Raw genomic sequence first — 20,101 nt, forward strand, 5'->3', positions numbered from 1 at the left:
GAACTTGCTGCAAGATGCTGCAAGTGTTTGATTTAGAGTATCAATGAATGTAGGTCTAAGAAAACGACTGGACGTGAATCTGACACCTGGTGTCAATACTCGTTGTCTCAATACTTGCATTTGCACAGTACTTGTGCAATGACAATAAAGTTTAATCTTATCTAATCGAATCTTTATTATCATAAACTGGATATCTTTGGGTTTCAGCCTGTTGTAAGACAAAACAAGCAGTTCGGAGATGTCATTTTGGGTTTCGGGAATATATTATGCAAATGTTTCACTATTTTCTCACGCTGATTAAATTTAACAAACAATGGATTAATTGAAAATGGTAAAAAAGATTCATATTTAGTTGCAGCCCTGTTTTCGCTTGTGTGTACAAACAATATTTAAGCATTTGTCCAGCACTGACACGTTAAAAGATGATGAGATCTCCTTCTCTGCAACTGGAATGTATTCCAATCCATAACCTTGATTACCTCGCGGACAACACCGCAGTGACTCGGCACACACAAATCTTGCTCGCGAGCTGCTGCTTGGTCCTTGTCAAGAAATCGCGTGACCACTGTTGGGCATATTTTCGTAACTATCGAGCACGCGCGGTACACCGAGCCCGGGGTCGCGCAGCTCGCACCCAAAACCAGCAGGAGCGAAGCGCACTCGCGTTCACGTGCATGGATCGAGGACGCAGCAGCTAAAGCTAAACGGGCAGCGGGCTACCAGGCCCAGATTATTCACGGAGTCCACTGTCGTTCATTTTGTTCAGGCGGACCTCCGACCGGCAGGGATTAGAAACGTGCGAGATCATATGTGTGTGAAGGGGGGAAGAATAGCGCAAGATGGTTCGGGAAACCAGACACCTTTGGGTGGGAAATTTACCCGAACATGTTCGAGAGGAGAAAATTGTGGAGCATTTTAAACGGTAGGTTACGCAAGAGGGATCCTCTGTTGGCGAAGCAGCGCGCGCTAGGTGCAGCACTGATGTTAGCTAGTTTCGAGGGTAGCCTGCGACTAATGCTAACAAAGCTAACGTTAGCATTGTTTAAAGTTTTACAAGTTTCTTATGTGCTGCCGGTGCTACGTTGCAGCACAGCGATATGTGTTAAACCGAAATGTCGGGAATAGGACCATTCAAGTATTAATGTTTACGATTTGTAATGTTTGGCTAACTTTTGCTAACGCCAGGTTGCAAGTAGCTAGGTTTGCTAGCCACCCAACCAACCAACCAGCCAACCATTTTGTGGGAAGTCAAGACGTTTTCATGATCAGTACAAGCCAAAAGGCAGCTAACGTTAGCTGGACAGTAGGTCACATAACATTAGATGACTTGTGTTTTTTTACCACTGGAAACTTCTGACACATAACGTTATTTATTTGGTCAAAAGTGTTGTTAGAGAGATTATTGAAATGCAGAGAAGACTAAATCTGCGACCTATCAGTGAGCCCACTGTGCAGATAATCAAATGTTAACGTTAGCAAGTTGTTGAGCTGCTTGACGTCGGTAGCCGTCACTCTACTTAATCTCAGCTAAGATATCCATTGTTGTTGTTCTAATGTGGCCAAGTTACAAGTAAATTGCTAACCAGGTTTTGCTCCCGCTAGTAAGCAAGTACTTGAATTTAAAGACAGCTAACAACGTAAACTTGTATGCTCTCCCGTGTTCATAGAAGTAATTTGAAGCCATGTAACGTTATATGTCCTTATCATTTGCTACGTAATGTTAAGGCCACTCCAGTAACTCATCAGTCACAGTTTATGGGAGCTTTTGCTCTACCGCATTACTTGTGGTCTGTTGACAGCTGTGTGTTTGACGATGCTTTTTATAGTTGTTAAACAGAGACATTTGTAATGTGCTAGATCCCAGAGAGATGTTTGATTAACATTAGTACTTTGAAGTTGTTAAGAAACCTCTCAACACACCCAAAAATACTTGTAAACACCAAGCATAGTCATTCAACACAAGACAGTTCATTCATGTTTGGTGGCCGAAAAGGGAAGATTAGTGGAAACTTGCTTTCGTTCATAATTGGAAGAGAATCATAACTGTTGGCTTATAGTATCAGTGCCTTTTCTGCATGTTATTTACCAGACTCTACAGTGATGCAGCTACGCCTACCCTATTCTTAGGTGCTGTATATGTAATTGTCTTCTTTGTTTTCATTTTAATTCCCTCTCAGGTATGGGCGAGTGGAAAGTGTTAAAGTTCTGCGGAAGCGAGGGTCAGAGGGTGGTGTTGCAGCCTTTGTGGATTTTGTGGATATCAAAAGTGCGCAGAAGGCTCACAATGCTGTCAACAAGATGGGAGACAGGGACCTTCGGACTGACTACAATGAACCTGGGTCAGTCCCTAGTGCTGTTCGGGGCCTTGAAGACAGCTCTCCCTCGAGCAGTCGAGACGTTACAGGATTCTCTAGGGGAACAGTTGGCCCAGTGTTTGGTCCACCTGTGTCCCTTCACACCAGAGAGGGACGTTATGAACGGAGAATAGATGGGTAAGTGGACACGGCCTCCCCTTAAAATCCAGGGGAATCTAGGTATTGGATAGGTGTAAAACCTAAACACATAGTGGGGTTATCCGTGAGAGATAGATGCCTCAAGGGGGTCACACAAAGGTAATTAGGGATCGTTCCACTTTTCATCATAATTGACTCGCCTTTCCCATGGGATCTAAGTAAATTAACTACACATTATCATTTGGTAAGGTAACTATGATTCAAGGTTTGACATCTGGTTTGGATATTACATCTATGAGGAATATCCTGGTGAGTTTTGGATTTATTACATTTTGTGGGAAACTACCTTGGGGAGCTTTTGGATATTTTCAAAACATTTTCCTCCTAAATATGGGATCTAACCGTGATTTTTACTTGGAATCGCTTGAAACTGGAAGTAAATCCCCAATATGAAGGATCTACTTTTCTTTGAAGAATCTATTACTAATATATCATTACGTTAAGGATCTCCCATCTCGGGTTGTCAGTTTTTTCCCCCTCTTGGCAACAGCTGGTGGTTGGACTACTTTTACCATTTTTTGCATCTGGATACGGCTCGTTCTGGATTTAAGTTTTGAACAAGTGGATGGAAGAACTTTACATTTGTTACGCATCACAAGAAAGATTGATGTAGTGCATAGGTCATAGGCTATGTCAGTCATTTTAGGATGAGATTAACTGTATTATAATAATCGCTTTTTGGGCCAAATATGGAAGCTATACCAAGAAGACTTTGCAAGAAAACTGAGGATCCAAACAACCAACCAGCAAAGATTGGAGCTATTCTTGTTTTGGATTGATGGCCACGAAGACACATGAAGACCGCATAGTTGGGATGTACCATCCTGGATGTACGCAATACCGATACCCCATGTTGGATGTACTGATGTGGACCGTAGTATGGATAGGTGTAGCTGCCATTCATTTGGATTACTCGAGTATGGATGTAGCTGTGTAAGGCCTCAGTGAGGAGAAGAGCACTCAAAGTATGTTACACAGAGCTGAAGACAAGTTTTTCAAAGTAACTTGAAATGTTGCCACAAAAAGATGAAGCCTTCCAGTATGTACACCTGATAAGATCCTTGGATTGTGGAATTACGTCATGCCTATGAGCCCACGAGGATTTTATATGCTGTGATCGTAGTGTCGGCGAATCTACAAGCTTGTGTGATGTTAAATTACTTGACATTCACCAGTGGAATACATTTTTCCCCCCGTGAAGCTGAACCTTTGGAACATACTACTTCCTCATACTACAAGAGAAAACCGATCCAATTGGATGTATTTTCCATTCGGGCACCAACTTACTGTATAGTCAACCTGGAATGTGCTGAATTACCCTGAAGTTCATCATCTTTTTTTTTTTTTTTTTTTAAATCCATATTTATTTATTAAGGTCTTCTGTTCCTATAGTTTTTTTTTTTTACCACATGTCCTGAAATCCATAAAGAGGTCCATTTCTGTGATTCTTTTGTTTTTCCCTTTTTCCATCCAGTGAAGAGAATTAAATAGTGGATTATACATCAACAATCTACTGGCCTGGTGCTCCACAGTATTTGAAGATAACGTGCAGTGCGATTCAAGAGATCCGTTTTTGCCTAATTAGATCAATTGATTTTTCCCCTTGGTTTTTCATTCGGGCTCTCACATTCTGACCACCTAGATTTTATTTGGATTAGTTTCGGTAACTTCTTTTCCAAAAGGTTGGTATTGCTCTGCCCTCTGCATATTTTCTTTCTGTAACCTTATTTAGTGCTTTGTCTAATATTAGGTTTTGCACTGCTTTTAAGGGAAAGGATTAACTTGATGCAAGAGAGGAAACATATATTTTATAAAATGCATATATAAAATATGCATATTGTTTGTCATTTCTTTATATAAGTGCTTATTTTTTCCAGCATCACTTAACTATGAAATATTGTTTTCACATTAAATACATTGATCTGAACTCTGCATGGCATTTTTTTGAAATTTCAGTACCACGGAGCTCCTTGATAGAATTGTCCAGTTGAATATTTAAAAGAAATTTTTATATTTTCTTTTTCTTAACAGCAATAGTTCATGAACAGTTAGCCTCTGAAATCGGCTCCCCTGGACACCCAGAGGAGCACCCAAAAGTGCTCAATGTTTTTGTTTTTCAAATAAAAATAATTGAAATAGACTAAGAACAGCATTTCATCATTGCTGAATTATGTGTTGGATGATTAGATCATCAAAATGAAACAAAGAAGGTTATAGTGACTATCAAAGTCAGGGGTGGCTTTGTTTCATGTGACTGTTTATGAATTTACAGTAAAGAAAAATTGTGCTTGTTAGTTTTGTTGCTGTCAGAAAGTTAAATGTCATTTTAGGCTACTGGCAGTTTGGAGATTGGAGCAGCGCCAAAAAAGTCATCCATATTAGTATTTACAGACAGTGCCAGCATTTGATAGGTTGCGATATGTCATGTCGTCACACATGGCACATTTGAATGAAAATATCTTAACTTTTGATGTGAAACTCATTGCTAAGAAGTTAAAAAGCAGTTCTTTAACATACAATAAGAGTCAGCACTTGTTTTTTTCTTGACAAACTGGAACCCCTCAGAGGAGACCAGGCTTTTTATGATGGTAACAAATCAAAAGAGACAAACTAGCTAAAGGCTATAATGACAAGATCTTTACATTAAGAATACTGGTACTGCTCTTTATACCAGTGTAAAGCTACTTAAATTGATCCCACATGTTATCTGGCCTGCTCTCAGCTGTGCCTTTGCTGTACTGGCCATTTGGATTTTCATTATTATGCCTTTAGAGGCCAAAATAGCTTAAACCAGAAATATTTTTTTGTTTGCCTTTTTTGTTTCAAATCAAAGTAACTATTTTTTCCCTCTTTTTACCCTGTTCTTATTTCACAGTAGTTCAGAAAGCCGTGAACGTGCATATGATCACAGCCCATATGGACACCATGACCGCAGTGGCACTTTTGACAGACAGCGTCACTACAACGCTGATTATTACCGAGATCGTTCTCTGTTTGCTGCTGCTGGCCCAGGGAGCAGTGCCATTGGGGGAAGCTTTGAGGCATCAGACCCACATTTTGACTCTAGAATTCGAGACCCCTTCACTCTTACTAATTCTACACGACGTGACCTATACAGAGATGACAGAGGACGGCGTGTTGATAGAACCTATCATCACCGTCGGAGCCGATCATCTCATTCCTCACAGTCAAGGCACCCTTCCCCACAACGGACCTCGGGACAAACCCCAAAAACTCCTCATTCCCCTAAAAGAGCTCCTTTGTCGCCTGGGAGAGGCCCAAGATCTCGATCCCACAGCAGATCTTCAAGCTCTGATTCTGTCAGCAGCACCAGCAGCACGGGCAGCGGCAGGTGAGACATTTGTTTTGTTGTGATATTAATGCTTCATGTTTTATGGGTTGGTTGACTGGATGAATGCATTTTGTCAATGCACAAACCGTCAGTATTGGCAAATACTTTATTGACTCTGACAAGTGTCTAATGATTGTTCTCTGTTTTTTTTTGTCACAACAGCGACTCAAACAGCAGTTCAAGTGATGGGTCTCGGGCACGCTCTGTTCAGTCGTCAGCTACACACGCTCCTCCTCAGTCTTCTATGGTGCTTGACTCCGATGAGCCGCGCAGAAGCTTTGGGATTAAAGTGCAAAACCTACCAGTGCGCTCCACAGGTGAGTTTCTACATGGCTTACAAATTTTAAGTCAGCCTCACAAAAGAGTTAAATGGTTGCCAGAGGGCATTGTCTAAAATTGAGGATAGCTATTCATCACCTGGACTACTGTCTGGTTGCTCTGTGGGTTGCTTGAACAGCCAATTATGCAAAAACAAGAGCGAGACAGATGTGACATCGGCCTGCATTGATTCGGCACCAGCCCACATCCTCCTCCTCAAAATCCTCAATACCAGTTCAACTGTTTAACTGAAATTTCTTTGTGGGATCCTAGATTTTTTTAATTTAGCACATGTACTCCTTGGGAAAAGAGTTAGCGTAGAGCCCTGGTAATGTGCATATGTGACAGCCAATCATATCTGCTTGCCAACCACATCAGTGTCACTATAACATTTACTGTGGTTCAGTTTCAGTATAAAATTAGAAGTCGAGAAAAGTGTAAGCAGTGACTGTGAAAGGGACCTGAGAGAAGAGTCAGCAATATGAAAAGCATAATTCCCTTGTCCACAGGTTCATGGGCAAATGTGGTGTTATTAAAAGCTCCCTTTTAGATAGCATGTCGACTTTGTCATTATTATGATTTTTAATTCTTTGGAAAGTTTTCTGTACTCCCTCTCATTGGATACCAATATTTTGTTTTTCCCTCTGCAGACACAAGTTTAAAAGACGGACTTTTCCATGAATTCAAGAAACATGGGAAAGTGACCTCAGTGCAGATCCATGGAGCATCAGAAGACCGCTATGGTTTGGTGTTCTTTAGACAGCAAGAGGATCAAGAGAAAGCCCTCAGTGTCTCCAAAGGAAAGCTGTTCTTTGGCATGCTTATTGAAGTCACTGCCTGGAATGGTCCTGGTAAGTGATGACAAATATACAAAACAGTATTGTGATGAATATTTGGTGCCAACAAATTAATTCAACAAACATTATTTCTTAAACCTGTGTATTTTTGTGCTGTTGTGGAGAATATAAGCTTGACATTTAGCAGAAATTTAGTGATATTAATGATAAACCTCTTTCTTCCCTCAGAAACAGAGAGTGAAAATGAGTTCAGGCCTTTGGATGGGCGGATAGATGAGTTCCACCCAAAGGCCACAAGGACACTGTTTATAGGCAACCTTGAGAAGACCACCAGTTATCAACAACTCCTCGATATTTTTCAACGCTTTGGAGAAATTGTGGTATGCTACCATTTGCCGCTGTACTGTTAATTGGTACATTCTACATTTGATATGTCTCTAATTGGTCTGTCTTTTCTCCTCAAGGATATTGACATCAAGAAAGTAAATGGAGTTCCCCAGTATGCCTTTGTGCAGTATTCTGATATTGCCAGCGTCTGCAAAGCCATTAAAAAGATGGATGGAGAGTATCTGGGGAGCAACAGACTAAAGGTATTGTTTTACAGTAAACAATCGTAATACTTCTGGTCTGTGTAGGTTTTCAATCTAATGGATTCTGTGTATATAATTTGCATGTTGTTTTCTTTCTCCTTGAAGCTTGGATTTGGGAAGAGTATGCCCACAACGTGTGTTTGGCTAGATGGTTTGGCAACCAGCATTACAGAGCAATACCTCACACGGCATTTCTGCCGCTATGGACATGTAGTTAAGGTAAAATGTTAAAGCAATAAAATTTGCAGCTTTTGATTTTAATGCTGTGTAGTTTTCAAAATTCCCAATGTATGTTTTTGTCCTTTTTTTAGGTTGTGTTTGATAGATTGAAAGGGATGGCCCTCATCTTGTACAACAACACAGACTTTGCTCAGGCAGCTGTAAGGGAGACCAAAGGTTGGAAGATTGGTGGCAATAAAATTAAGGTAAATTTCAGCTATTGGGTTGAATAGTGAAAAGTATTTTGTGTATGCGTGTGTATATATGTATGTGTTTTAACAACTTATTTATTTATGAAAGGTGGACTTTGCAAGTCAAGAGAGTCAGGTGGCATTCTACCGATCTATGCAGTCATCTGGTCAAGACATTAGAGACTTCTATGAAATTCCTGCTGAACGACGGTAAATTGCCCATGCAATTGATTATGTCCACAACTAAATCTTTTTTTTGTCACAAATTTCTCTAAAATATGTCTGATGTGGACTGATAATCTTGAGAATAATAGTTACGTTGCAAAATATGTAATTTCTTAATCTGAAAGTAAAATTATTATTTAGCTTAACAAAATGCATTCCTTTTCTCTTCCTATTATTTCCATTGAATCTACAGAGAGGATCGCAGACCTCCATACCATGAATTTACAGCAGAAAGGGCTTACTATGAGAATATACGAACCCCTGGCCTTTATCCAGAGGATGCACGAAGAGACTATGCTGCTCGCAGCAGAGACCGTTTTCCTGAACTGGAACACTATCAGGGGGATCACTTTGACCCACGTTATCATGAAGACCCAAGGGACTACAGGGACTACAGAGACCCCTTTGAGCAAGACATCCGTAAATATACATATATTCAAAGGGAGCGAGAAAGGGAGCGAGAACGTTTTGAGGCTGATCGCAGCAGGTGGAGCCCCTCCCATCCAAGGCGACCAATTACTCCTACAGTATCGCCTTCACCATCTGAACGTGCTCCCAGAGACTCAGAACGACGGGTTTACAGCCAGTCCTCTGAGCGAAGTGGTAGTGTGAGCTCAATGTCACCACCACACTTTGACAAATCTGAAAAGGCCCTGCTGGAACATGCCTCCAAGAGTGACAAAAGTGAGAAGAGCAGTCAACCAGATCGTGTGGCAGGTGCTGAGAAAACCAAGCGTGCAAAACGAAAAGAGAAAGGTGACAAAGACAAAGCTGAGAAGATTAAATCAAGGAAAGCAAAGGGGCAATCCCCATCCAACCCACCTCCTGAAACAGAGCTTGAGAGTGGTTTTGAAGGAGGCTCTGGAAGAGGAAGGGGATCAGACCAAGATGCTCATGAGAGGCAGAAATGTAAGGGAGATGGTGACTCTGTTACTGGAAGTCAGTTGTCAACTGCTCATCATGACTCTGTAAAAAGTGAAAGACCTGAAATAAGTAAAGGTGAAAATTCCGACTTGGATGGAAAAAATCGACTCAAGAAACATCTGAAATCTGATATTGGAAATGATGGGAAAGATTCATCTGTAGATTCAGATCGTCTTGCTGCAAGGAAAAGACGCTTTGCGGATTCCGGTGGAAGGACTATTCGTCAGAAAAGAAGCAGGCATGAGGAGGAGGATGGTATTCAATCCTCTGATTTTGGTGCTACTGGCACATATTCAAAAGAGTCGGACACCGATAAACACAAAGATTCTCAAAAGAGAGATTCAAGACTCAAGACTGATAAAAGTGGCACTCAGAAGGATGGTCAAGAGGACCTTAGAGGACAAAGGGAGAAATCTGAAGGATCCTTGGACCCACTGGAGTCAAAACGACATCCAGGGCACGCTTCATCCAGACGGTTTTCACATGAGGGGATCACAGATCAAAGCAGTATAAGAGAACAAGAACACCATGCTGCTTTCAAATTTGGTACTCCGAATGCTGATACTGACAAAAGTGCTAAGAACAAGGAAGACCATGTTGACATTGACCTCTCTCAGAGTTACCGCAAGCAAATGGAGCAAAATAGACGGTTGCACCAGCAGCAACAGCAGCGTGAGTCTGACAAACCTGACAAACCAGGAAGTCCCCAAGGAAGTGAAACAGAGGACTTGGAACATCGCAGTCTTGTGCATGAAGTTGGTAAACCGCCTGAGGATGTCACAGATAATTTCCCGTCTCACAAACTAAAGAAACTAGACCAATTTGAAACTGACTCAGGGATGAAGAGGGAGCGTGTCTACCGGAGCTTTAGACAAAAAAGTGAAGATCCTGACTGGAACAATACCACCTCTCCAGGACATCAGCACTTCTCTCACCATGCAGATGAGGACTTTGTGGATCCTTCTCAGAAAGAGTTGAGTAGAAATGAGGAAAAAAATCACCCAGATCTGGAGCTGTTAGTCAAAAGGACACATAATACACAGGTTAACAAGCCAAACACTCCTTTACTTAGTGTGGGAGAAGAACAACATAAGAGATGGGAGAGCAGAGTTAAACAAGACTTATTGCCTGACCTGAACTTTTCTAGAAGTCTTAGTAAAAACATTCACAATCGCAAGCGTTTGGAATATGGTATTTGGCATGACTTGGAGCCAGGTGAGGTACAATCTGACCCAGAGGAGGACAGAGAGATCAAACCCCACTCTCCTGTGCCCTCAACATCTATGCCTTTCTCAGAGAGACCAAGGGTTGACAGGTTTTCAGACCCCAAACTAGCACATCTTGAAAGGAACAAGTTCTACTCCTTTGCACTTGACCAGACCATCACACCTGATACAAAGGCTCTGCTCGAACGTGCAAAATCTCTCTCATCTTCCAGAGAAGACAACTGGTCATTTTTGGATTATGATTCTCACTTTGCAAGTTTCCGAAACAGAAAGGATACCGAGAAGGTAGAATCAACACCACGACCTACACCCTCCTGGTACATGAAAAAGAAAAAGATTCGAAGTGGATCTGAAGACAAACTTGATGACAGAAAGGAGGAGCCTAAGCCGGAGGAACAGGAACGCAGGGAACTATTTGCCTCCCGCTTCCTTCACAGCCCTGTCTTTGAGCTAGACTCGAGACGACTTCAACACTTGGAACGCAAACATGAAGAACCTGAGCACACACAAAACCAACAACCCAGTCAGCAAGGGACAGTAGATGGTGAACTTGACTCAGGGCCAGTTGTCCTTTTCCATAGTCGGTTTTTGGAACTCACACGATTACAACAACAGAAGGATAAAACCCAACAGCTGCAAGAGGCAAAAGGAAACGCAATGCTCACAGATGAGAATAAAGTGGAAAAAGCACCGGTTCAAGAGCAACAAGTTTTGCAGTCAACTGAAACAAGAGAATCTATCTTGGAGCCAGAAATAAAACCCATCAGTCCTGCTGAAGAGCTGATTTCTGAACCCCGGCTTGCATCTACATCTGTCACCCAATCTGTGGTCAAAGACTTAACTCCACCAGAAGAGAAATGTGTTGTGTTAAATCCAACTCCTGATCCATATCCCCATGTGTCTTTCATAAAGGAAGAGGTAAAGGAAGAGGTAAAAGAAAATGAACCTGTTGAACTTGTGCACCAACCACCAACTGAGATGTCATCTGATTCTGAACCAATAGCAGTACTCGAACCCAGTTATTTAGTGGATAATTGTAAACTTTCTCCATCTGAAGGGAAATTGGATATTGTAACTGAGGATGTAAAACCTCTATGTACCGAAAAAACATGCCGCCGCGACTCTCATGATGAGTTTGTTAGCAGTTCAGAAGCAGAGCTGGATCCTGAGACAACACAACCAGAACCCCCCGAAGCTATAAGTCCCATACCACCTAGTCTTGCAGAGGAAGTGGATATGGTCAAAAAAGAGACCCATTCCACTTGTAAAGCAGCACCAGAGCCTGAGGGAGAGAAGAAACTTCAAGTTAGTAAAGTGCAGATGCCTATTGATAATGACACAAATGACGAGCCCATCTCACCTCAGAAAGAGCATAAAACAAAAGAAATAAAAAATAAAAAGAGCAAACAATCGCCTGCTCAAGTTGCTCCAGTTCCTGTCACGTCTACCTCTGGTTCTGAGAAACCAGCAACACGCAAGAGTGAACGCATTGACAAAGAGAAGCTGAAACGTGGATCATCCCCAAGAGCTGAATCAAAGTCCACAGGCAAATCTCCTATTCATGGATCAGATCCTGATATGTTAGAGCAGAGCATACCATTACTCAGAGCAAGACGAAGAAATGTTAAATCTGTGTATGCCACACCAGTTGAAGATGATGTGCCAGTTCGTTCTGGAAAGGAAATGACAGAGTCACCACGCTCTGCACGGAAGCGAGGTACAGACAAAGATGCAACACAACAACAAAGTATCGAACAGGATCCACCTGCTCCAGCCCCTGCAACTAAAAGGGGCCGTCCTCCCAAAAATCGCAGACAAGGTGATGAGAGCTCAACAGTAAAAGTAGAAAAATCAAAAATGGACAATAAAGACACAGATTCAAATGAATCAGAAAGTGGTGAACGAATTCCGAGAGTGTCAAAGGGGAAAACATCCCCTCATGGCACAAAGACTTTATTGAATCAGATGTCCACAGTCCTAGGATCTGGATCAACAAGGAAGGGGGAAAAAACCAAGGTGGCTGAGGAGGACGATCAGGAAATGGATTTCACAGATGAAGATTGCTTGGCTTTGCAAGATTCATCAAGTTCGTATAAAGAAGATCCATCAATAAAAGTTGACCAAAAGAAAGAGGAGAAAGATAAACAAGGAAGAGAATTGGGCAGAGATAAAGATGTTCTCCATGAAAAAGCTTGTGAGGGTAAATCAAATGGGAAAGAGACCGATTCCCCAGTCTTGGAAGAGAAACCTACCTCAGAAAAAGACAGGATTGTTAGAGGAAAAACCAAATTGACAAGGACTCCTAATTCTCCTGTCCTCAAGAACCTCAAAATCAGACTAAATGTCACGGAGGTCAAAGATCTGTTAGGGGACGATGCGCTTGGGAATCAAGAGGATTCTTCAAAAAAGTTAAGACCTGGTGACCACAGTGATCATGTTTCAAAGTGCACTAATTCTAACAGAGAAGGCTCCAACAATGAAGAAAAGGAAAATGCCGCTTTAGAAAAGGAGCTCCTGGAAACGCCAAAAAGCTTAATTTCACAGGAGCTGGAATTGGAGCAGGCCGTGGAGAACATTGCTAAACTTACAGATCCTGCTTTTCCAACTGAACCCCCGACACCAGTTGTCCCACAGAGAGAAGCAAAAACTGACCCAGAGGAGGAAAAACCTTCTAATCCTGCGAGCGAGACAGAACTCATGGCTGCTATTGACTCAATAACTGCTGAGGAAGCAACTGTGTCCGTAAATCAAGCACCTCCACCAAGTGCAGATGTAGGTTCAGAACCTGAGATTCAAGACTTTCAGCCTGCCAAGGAAGATGAACCTGAAACAAATACACTTGCTATACAGGAAGAGACTGTCTTCCCAACAACACCAAAAAAGGGCACCAAGGGAAGACCTAAAACACCCAAACGTTCTAAAGGCCAAAAGCAAGTAAGAAAAGATGCAAAGGAAGGACATTCAATAAGTGAGGAATTGACAACTCCTTTAGCAGAAAGCACAGCTTCCAGTGCAAAGATTGTTCCAGAAACAATTCCATCAGCAGCAACTGCTGCAGTTATTACTCCAACTACTTGGAAGCCAGAACCTCAGCCTTCAGCTGTCAAGGCTACAGATGTAAACGCAGAGTCTGAGTCAACTTCTGGAGAACACATTCAACATCTTAAACCTGTCAACCCCCAATCAAAGAGTCCCATATGTCCAAAGCCTCAACAGGTGCCTCCAGAGTGCATTTCCCCTTCCCTGTCTCCACTAGCTAACAGGCCAAATATCAGACCCATTCAAACAAGTAGAATTCCTGTTTCGCCACCAGATTGGCGCCAGCAGTCTAAAGATACAGGGGTCTCCTCTTCACCTGTCATGCCGTTGGCATCCAAGGAAAACCAGCCTTTACCTTCAGATCCTGAAAACTTGGATATAGATCATGGCACAAGTGACTTGAGACAGATTCTTATGAAACACAAAAATACTTCAATGCCAGGCAGTAGTTCTATTCCTAGTAATCTGCTCACCCTTCGAGATCAGAACCCCTCTGAAAGTAATACTCCATCAGCTGTTGTGCCAAATAAGTCACCACTACATGATAGTAGAATGCCAGCTCATCCAGCTCCACCCATTGTTCGACCTCCAGCCTCACTACCATCTCCTGAGACAAAATCTGTGATCTCTGTTATTGCATCCACTGCAACCTCTGTTATCAGTCGGGTTTGCAACCCTCCTGAGCCTGAGGACAAACTAAACATGAACATTGGAAATCCCTGTGTGGACATAACTCTACCCAAACCATCCTATAGGCCCAGCAAAGATGATACTGGATCATACCTTGGGCCATCTGTTGGTGATGAGGAGGGAAGTGCTGCACGCTTCATTGTTGAGAGCCCCACTCTTGGTACAGGATCTTGCCCAGGTTTGAGAGTAAATACATCTGAAGGAGTGGTAGTTTTGAGCCACTCAGGCCAGAAAACTGAGGGGCCCCAGAGGATTATTGCAAAAATAAGTCAGATCCCACAAGCAACAGCAGGTGACATGGAATCTCAGCAGTTGGTGTCCATGCCCCAGATAAAACAGGAAATGTATGGTCTCTCTCATTCAGGACTTCAAAAGGGGCCTTCATTGCAGACAGATCATGGGCATCCTGGTAAGATGCAGTCAACTTTGTCTTCTATTAAACAAGAAAGCACTGGTTTGGAAAAGATGGAACCTACTTACCAATCTGGACCTCAAGGAGTAGTGAAGCGTCTCACACAGGGTAACCAGCAAGTAATGAGTTACCATCAAGAGTACATGCCAATAAAACATCAAAAGAAAATGGACAGTGCTGATTCTCACAGTACGGATGGAGCTAAACCACCTTGGACATCTGCTATAAGTCCTGCAATAAGCCCCCATTTGCCCTCTCCTCCTGGCAACCATGTAGGTTTTGTCACAACATCTGGTGACAGAGCTCCCTCACATATTGGTGGGGTCAAACAGGAACCACGATCACCTCGCAAGTCAGGCCATCCACATTCTCCATTTACTAAAGTATCCTCACCCATAGGCTCCTCATCACCCAAAGGCATACCAGTGATGTTATCCACTGGCCTTCCTGCCATGCAACAGTTTATTACTGGCGTACATCATCCAGAGCAGTCTGTTATCATGCCACCTCACAGTGTGCCTGGAGGCTTGGGACGGATGTCTCCTCACCGTGTTTCCCAATCAATTCCAGTGGGTCATCTTGTCCAAGCAGATGTTCGGGTCAATACTCCACCTCTCTCTGTGATGAGCTATGGGATGCATAGTGAGCCTCTTGCCTGGTCTGGTCCCATGCAGCCACGGCCCACCTCACCCCAGTCTGTTGGCAGAGACAAGGTTCTTAAGGTGAACCCTAGTTCTTTGAGGAGTCATGAGGGGGAACAGGAAGATGCTAGACGCTTCCACCAGGCTCCAGGAAGACAATCTGCCACACAGCTAAAAACGGAAACTATGCAGTCAGATCCTCGTGGGCCTTTGCGGAGTAGTGTCCAGTTAGAAACATACATTGCCCAAAGAGATATGCGTGTGCTCTTGCACCAACAGGGAGAGCGTTCAGCCACAGACTCTCATTCTGGACACATTCAAGAGACTCCTTCCAGCCTTCCCTTATCCTTGTCTCCAAGAGCACATGTTTTGCCTAAAGGTGTGTCTGAGAAAGATATAACAAAGCCATTAGAGGCAAAGAGGCCACACTCTCCTCTTCCTAAAGATGGAATGATGGGGATCCGACAATCTGGGCAAGCAATGGCATCTCCCCAGAGAGCTCAGCTAATAACACCAGGACCCAGTGGTTCATTCCCAGAGTACTCAGGGATGTACTCCAACCCAAGAGGCATCCATTCTCAAATACCAGAGACGTCTCCTGTTGGACTTAACCAGCCACCGCTGAGCGTCACACCAACCATGGTGAGTTCACTGCACTTAACCCTCCAGTTAAGTGGGTACACCTTACTAAAACTAATGTAGTTTAATACAACGGTCCTACAATAAATTCTACCTGCATGAAGGTTATAATGTTCAGTTTTTGTTAAAACTGTCTAAGAGACTTGTTGATTTAACTTTATGGCCGGAGGTTTTTCTAATATTCAGTCTGACCCCTCATTAATATAAATGGGGCGGACAATAATAAACTGGCCAAATGAGTTCATATGCAAATGCAGGTTGATATCTTCATGATGCAGGAACTGTTCATGACATTAGACTATTTTCTTGAAACCTTAGGGTGCAGACCTCCAGGCAAAACCAGATGGCAAGATGACGCAGCCTGTTAATATGGTGCAGTTGCTCACGGTAAGACAAAACTCATTACAACAGTTTAAATTGTGTTCAGGGTTGTTGAACTGCTGACTTTGTCTGACATACTTGTCTTTGTTGTGTCTCATATTTAAACAGAAATACCCTATTGTGTGGCAAGGCCTGCTGGCACTGAAGAATGACACAGCTGCAGTCCAGTTGCATTTTGTCTGTGGCAACAAAGCTCTGGCTCATCGATCACTGCCCCTACAAGAAGGAGGCGCATTGCTTAGGATTGTCCAGAGGATGAGACTAGAGGCTTCACAACTGGAGAGTGTAGCCCGAAGAATGACCGTACGTGTCTTCTGTCTTACTCCCACTGAGTAATGTTTTCTGTTTCATTGAATGCGATCTGTTATTAACGGTTACCTTTTTTTCCCCTGTACAGGGAGACACTGACTTCTGTCTTCTCCTTGCTCTGCCATGTGGACGAGATCAAGACGATGTCCTAAACCAAACTCAAGCTCTTAAGGCCGCTTTCATCAACTACTTGCAGACAAAGTTGGCTGCTGGTATCATCAATATCCCCAACCCAGGTTCTAATCAGGTGAGAGATGACTTGTATGTGCCTCAAATGTCAGAATTTGATGCTTTTTTTTGTCATGAACTGAACTGTTGTTTTGGCCTGTTGGTCAAATAGCACAAGCTATTAATTCCCCTAAGATTAATAAAAAGAAAATGTGTCTTTTTTTTGTATTCTGACATTTTATAGGCTGAACTATTAATCAAAACAATTATCGTCACATTAATCGCTAATGAAAATAACTTAGTTGCAGCCGTAGTGAAGTGATTAACTTTATAGCAAGAAAATAAGATCATTAGCTTTTTTCCTTTTTTTTTTTATATAAACGTTTAAAGTCTTAATCAGTTGCATTGTGCTACTTAGGTGACATCACAGCCTCCGTATGGAGGTAATAGTGTTTAAATAACTTCTGACTGGCTATCTGCCCCTTTTTGTATTTTCAATAAACAGATTGCGGGGTGTCTGTTTTCTTAATTTTATTTAAGGGACGTTTAAAGAGAGAACACATGGTGAAAAAGTTAAGGGTATATTAACATATTAAAATTAATATGAAGCTACATCCATGGGTCAGTTTTATAATAGCTTTATTTTAAATTTCAGTTCATTGATACATTTGACTAAAATACGGTCAGATACTTATGACTGAAAAAGATCTGACACATTTTAAGTACGTAGTTGTAAGTAGTGCAGTTCATGTCAAATGAAATCACAATTTGACATGAAAGGTAAACTGCCTCATTTTCACTGTGGCAACAAAGGGGAACCTTCAAGGAGGAACTTGTGTACTCATGTAACACTGGTTTAGCCTGAGGAGAAGCTAAACCTGAAAACCTATGTAGACTTCTTTTAAACCTCCTTGAAACAGGAATTTCCTGAATACAGGGCCGACTTACTGAAACCAGCCTGGTCTAACTGGTAATCAAATCTGTTGGTTCTTTGTAACTTCAAATGAGTAATTGATGTTTTCCTTGTGTTCCCAGCCTGCTTATGTGCTACAGATTTTCCCACCATGCGAATTTTCAGAGAGCCACTTATCCCAGCTCGCCCCCGACCTTCTCAACAGGATCTCCAGCATCTCACCACACCTCATGATTGTCATCACCTCTGTGTAACCTTCACTGCTGGGAACTGTCCCATCGCTGGATGTTCTCGCTGATGAGCCTCAGGAAACCAGAGGAATATGAGAATTTGTTTTTTCCTGGACACAATGGGAATGTGTAGGATTGTACCAACGTTTTGCTTTTTTTCCCCCCACCAGTCTTTTTCTTTTTTTCTTTTGTCACTCTGGTGTTTTTGTCCTTCTCAAAATAACTCAGGGATGGACCAAACCAGAATCAGTCTTATTTGACCATTTCTCTGCTGTATTTCTATTTATTGGAGTTTTATTTTAATGTTCGGAGATGCTCTGAAGAAAAAATCAGGATGTTTGATGAACAAGAATGAGTGACTATCTGGGTGGCCTTTTTTCTTTCATCTGTCTTTTATTGATTGTCATATTCATTTCTTCACAACAGAGGATCATAGAAGCTGTTGTACCGCAATGGCTAAAAAAACATTTCAACATGTAATTTTAAATGATTATGTACAGACTTCCTCGCCCAGGCTTTCTTTTAGAGGAGGAAGAATTCACCTGTAAAACTATGGAGACCCTGTAGAGGACCACTTTTGTTTAACAGCTCCTTTTAATTCCACCAGCTCTGCTCATTTTCTCACACTACTGAAGCAGTTACACCTCTGACACCTGCCTTTGCATTGAACAAGCTACAGTATGATTTGGGAGTTTTTGAATACAGGACTTTGTAAATATTTTAAATATTTAAACTTTGACAATGGAACTTGGACAACTTGACAGAGACTTGGACTCTGGGACATACCAGAACGCAGAGTGTGGGAATTTAGATGGATATCCTTGATTTTTTTTTTTTGGGTGTAAATACTTGTAACACAAGAAGGTTGGCAAACTCTCCTGTGGAGTCTGCTGATGGCACTTCATATTTTGTAACTCAAATAAAACAAACTCCAGAAAACTTGAATATTTAAGATATAATCCTTTTATTTTTTTATGTCATTATTTGGCAAGAATGTTCACTCATTTTTATACTCAAGACATGCCATTTATTAAAAACAAGGTTACGCTTACATATCATACAACAAAGGTTTGAGTAAACAGAAGTGGTCGTTAACAGTTGCTGGTGGCTTCTTTTGCTGAGTGCGAATGGAAAATGGTCCAGCACTTTTCATCATTAAACAATCAAACAATGATTGACCAGCACTTACACAGTAAATTAACATGAACTGTGTGTATGTCAACAACAATTACAAGACATGTTGCATATAATTTGGAAGCTAAAGAGGCCTCAGTTGCATAATAATTGTTCCTATATGAAAACAATTGCAGTAAAACAGAAGTCTGGCTGTTCAGTTCCAATGTATTTGAGTTTGATGGGACAGTAACTTAATTATAAGATGTCACTTTAACATTTTAGCAAACTTTTGAAACGACTGCTATGGGTTAAAACAAAGGGCAACTCCACTGATTTTTAACACGAACGAGCGAACTAACAGCAAACTAGCGTTACTGCATATGTGGGGAAAAAAGGTTTCATTTTGTGGCTCCAGAGGTCTGATAAATGGTTGGGGGTTGAAGACTACAAGAAAGAGGTGATATTACCAGACCTCTGTAGTCCGCTCCTCATCTCTGCTTGAGGCTACATTAGCTGTTACTAGTATAACTCACCCAAATCTCTGACTGAGCTGTGAGCAGTGACGTTGCATTGTGGGTAATTTAGGCGCCAGGTTTTGACAAGGATGAAGAATGCGTGGACTATAAAAAAAGAGACTACATCTCTGGTTCTGCTGCATTAATTTTGATATATGAAACTGTCCATCGTGAGTCCCACCGTGTTATAGGAGTAAAATTTTAAATTGGTGGAGTACTCTTAAACGTGACAGATCAGACATGCAGACATTTTGACTTGTCATAGTAGGAAAAACACATGTTACTAACCATTAACGATGGCTCTGTTCTATTCAAGTATCCCAGTCAGCATGCACAATATCAGGACCCTGAAACTGAAGGAGCTAAATAACATTAAGTCATCATTCATTTTATTATTTACACCTGTGATTTTCCTACTGTCAAAATGTCCTGTCACGCCTGTATAGAGAGGAACAACACAGGAAATGATAAATCAGGAGCCGGTGACAGGCTTCATGGACTTGGTTCAAGGTACAGTATGATGGTCCTGTCAGTACTGGACTGTTGATTAACCGAAGCTCGCCTGCTGTAAACTGACTTCTTTTATCAATGAGGTATATTCAAGCACGACAGTTACTGCTGTGTAGGTTTCTTTTGGGTAATTATTGGGATTGTCACACAAGAAACATGATGTAATCCTATTCACAACCTAAA

At 41.9% G+C, this 20,101-nt stretch overlaps 1 protein-coding gene across 1 annotated transcript; it reads left to right on the forward strand.

The window, feature by feature from the left end:
• The first annotated feature begins 679 nt into the window (after nt 1-679).
• LOC139283135 (msx2-interacting protein) lies at nt 680-18,722 on the forward strand. The gene is given in 17 exon segments (XM_070903094.1): nt 680-922; nt 2,178-2,492; nt 5,389-5,865; nt 6,028-6,182; nt 6,834-7,034; nt 7,209-7,360; nt 7,445-7,570; nt 7,676-7,789; nt 7,882-7,995; nt 8,090-8,227; nt 8,397-9,173; nt 10,308-11,273; nt 13,881-15,779; nt 16,095-16,163; nt 16,266-16,464; nt 16,559-16,713; nt 17,670-18,722. Coding segments are annotated over 17 exon segments (6,072 nt in total). The 5' UTR covers nt 680-839; the 3' UTR covers nt 17,802-18,722.
• Nucleotides 18,723-20,101: the final 1,379 nt, after the last annotated feature.

Source organism: Enoplosus armatus, chromosome 3 (assembly GCF_043641665.1).
Source record: "Enoplosus armatus isolate fEnoArm2 chromosome 3, fEnoArm2.hap1, whole genome shotgun sequence".
Classification (NCBI taxonomy): domain Eukaryota; kingdom Metazoa; phylum Chordata; class Actinopteri; order Centrarchiformes; family Enoplosidae; genus Enoplosus; species Enoplosus armatus.